The sequence below is a fragment of the Papilio polytes genome, unplaced genomic scaffold, assembly GCF_000836215.1.
Source record: "Papilio polytes unplaced genomic scaffold, Ppol_1.0 DF823399.1, whole genome shotgun sequence".
In the NCBI taxonomy this organism is placed as follows: Eukaryota; Metazoa; Arthropoda; class Insecta; order Lepidoptera; family Papilionidae; genus Papilio; species Papilio polytes.
Window position 1 is genome coordinate 1,061,187 of NW_013525805.1, and position 2,324 is coordinate 1,063,510.

At 34.5% G+C, this 2,324-nt stretch overlaps 1 protein-coding gene across 1 annotated transcript; it reads right to left on the reverse strand.

Moving 5' to 3' along the window:
- Window positions 1-331: 331 nt before the first annotated feature.
- Window positions 332-2,318, reverse strand: LOC106104803 (cytochrome P450 6B1-like). The gene is made up of 2 exons (XM_013284944.1): window positions 1,678-2,318; window positions 332-997 (listed from the first exon to the last, which is right to left on the reverse strand). The coding sequence occupies exons 1-2, from the start codon at window positions 2,231-2,233 to the stop codon at window positions 828-830; spliced, it is 726 nt and encodes a 241-aa protein (XP_013140398.1). The 5' UTR covers window positions 2,234-2,318; the 3' UTR covers window positions 332-827.
- Window positions 2,319-2,324: the final 6 nt, after the last annotated feature.

Here is a 2,324-nt window from a genome sequence, read left to right on the forward strand (position 1 = left end):
GTAATTCAAAAATATGCTGTAATTGCTGACATCTTAGGAAACAAAGAAGTGTGTGTTTACGATTTATTATAATAGTATAGATTATAGTATTATAAAAAAACACTAATTTAAAGTAGACATTGCGCCTCACAGTAGAGTATAGTGAGAATTAAGAAATGATATAATTCTTTTAAACTAAGGGATCGAAATAGGTGATAGTCTTGTAGTCGGATAAATGAAAGACCAAATAACACCACCAAAATAACATCAAAGTATAATTATATAATAATTTATTGAATATAAAATAATTGATTGCATTTAGTTACTATTATCATACAAATGTTAACTTGCAAATAAATTTAGGAATTACATATCAAACCCGACACCGTTTTTTTTTGCCAATGAGAACGAAAATTTTGGAACTGTACAATCGCGGAAATCTGCGGTATTCCATTTACACTTACAGAAAACGGACCTTATTTCTAAAAATTAGATAGGTTAAAACAATTACGTAGCAACAACTTGTCCTAACAACAGGTTAATATTAAAAAACGCGCCTTGTGTTTCCGCGTCGTAATCTAAATTCGAAACGTACAACCGATTGAAGTTATAGTGTGAATGACGTTAGTTTCTTCGATTGTACCTGCCCCAAATGATATTTCGAAAAATACCAACCATATAACACCTCATCAAAGGTCTTAAAAATATTCTTTATAGTGAACGTTGTATATTTATTTAATTTGTAATTGAACAAAACAAAAGTAAATATAAATATAGTTACAAATTCTTAACATGTGTTGATAATTATATCACAATCAATATCAACTTATCTTTGATAAACAACACGATCAAACATGTCTCCGTATTAGATTCAAGTAAATTCCTCCAACGGGAAAGGCAAACAAGCGCATAGGGTCGAACTGAAGATCCTTTTGAGTTTTCTTGGAAGATTCCACCCGGAATTTAGATAAAAACTTGACTATGCACACCTCAGACTGTAATTTGGCGAAACGCATACCTGAAACATCAGCAAAAAGTTTTACAACAAGGAATAAAGTATTTACTCAAGTTCTCTTCATATTTAAGTGTTTTATTTATAACTAGCTTTTGTCCGCGACTCTTTCCGCGTGGAAATAAAATAAAAAACAAAAGTGAGTAGCCTGTGTGTTCTTCCAGACTATCCTCTGCATGAATATCAAATTCCAGCAAAATCCTAGTCGTTTATGCTACAAACTCTAACAAACATACATCCATCTAAACTTTCGCATTTATAATGTTAGTATGAAGTATGATTGACAATGAGCAGTCGATCGCCAAATATAATTAACTAACTGTTGCTCCTGACTATGTCTATGTGAAATTTAAACACTTGACTATACAGTCTATTACCCAGCAATAACGTAGCTTTATAATGGTGAAAGAATTTTTAAAATCGGCCAAGTAGTTTTGTTATTATAATACATACAAAAATGTAAATCTTTCCTCTTTATAATATGAGTATATCATAGATTGATCCGATGCCCGTAAACACCAACATCAGAGGAACCGGAGGTGGTTAGTCGGCTTTTAAGAAACGTTTATCTACGTTATTTTCTAATAGGACTAAACCATAACTGTATAGAAATACTGCTGAGGATAGAGTATTCCACAACATTATTTCAAACTGTGAATTTTGTTTAAAAATAAACAATCTCTTACCTATGCAATTCCTAGGACCAGCTCCGAATGGTAGATAAGCGCACGAATGTCGATTCTTCTCATTTTCAGGGCTAAAATGTTCCGGGTCAAATTTATCCGGGTTGGGGTAGTACTGAGGGTCATGCTGGATACCCCAGGAGGATATAATTATGGTTTGTCCTTGTTTAATGGTAATATCAGTACCAGGAATCTTGTAGTCAACTTTAGCGTTACGTTGCATAGGATCTGCGACCGGGTACTTTCTCAATGTCTCATCAAATACTTGACTCAGGTACGTCATCTCGCTCAAGCACTCGTAGGTTATTTGTCCATTATAACGTTTGAGAACTTCGTCAATTTCTGCAATAAGCTTGTCTTGTATTGCAGGCTGCTTCGCCAGTTCGTAGAACATGTACGTCATGGTAGAGGCACTGGTTTCGTAGCCAGCCGCGTAGAATACAAACGCTTGAGCCGCAATAATGCTGTCAGTCAGTTCGAGAGGCTTTAAATGTTCATTGTCGTGTCTCTTTGAGCCTTCGATTACTTTCTGCTGTCTCATTTCTAAAATTAGGTCCATAAAGTCTTTCTTGTTTGTCGGAAGTCCTCCTCTTTGTTTAATAACGCTTTTTCCGAGATTGTCGAAAAATGTACTCACGAATTTGGGGAAC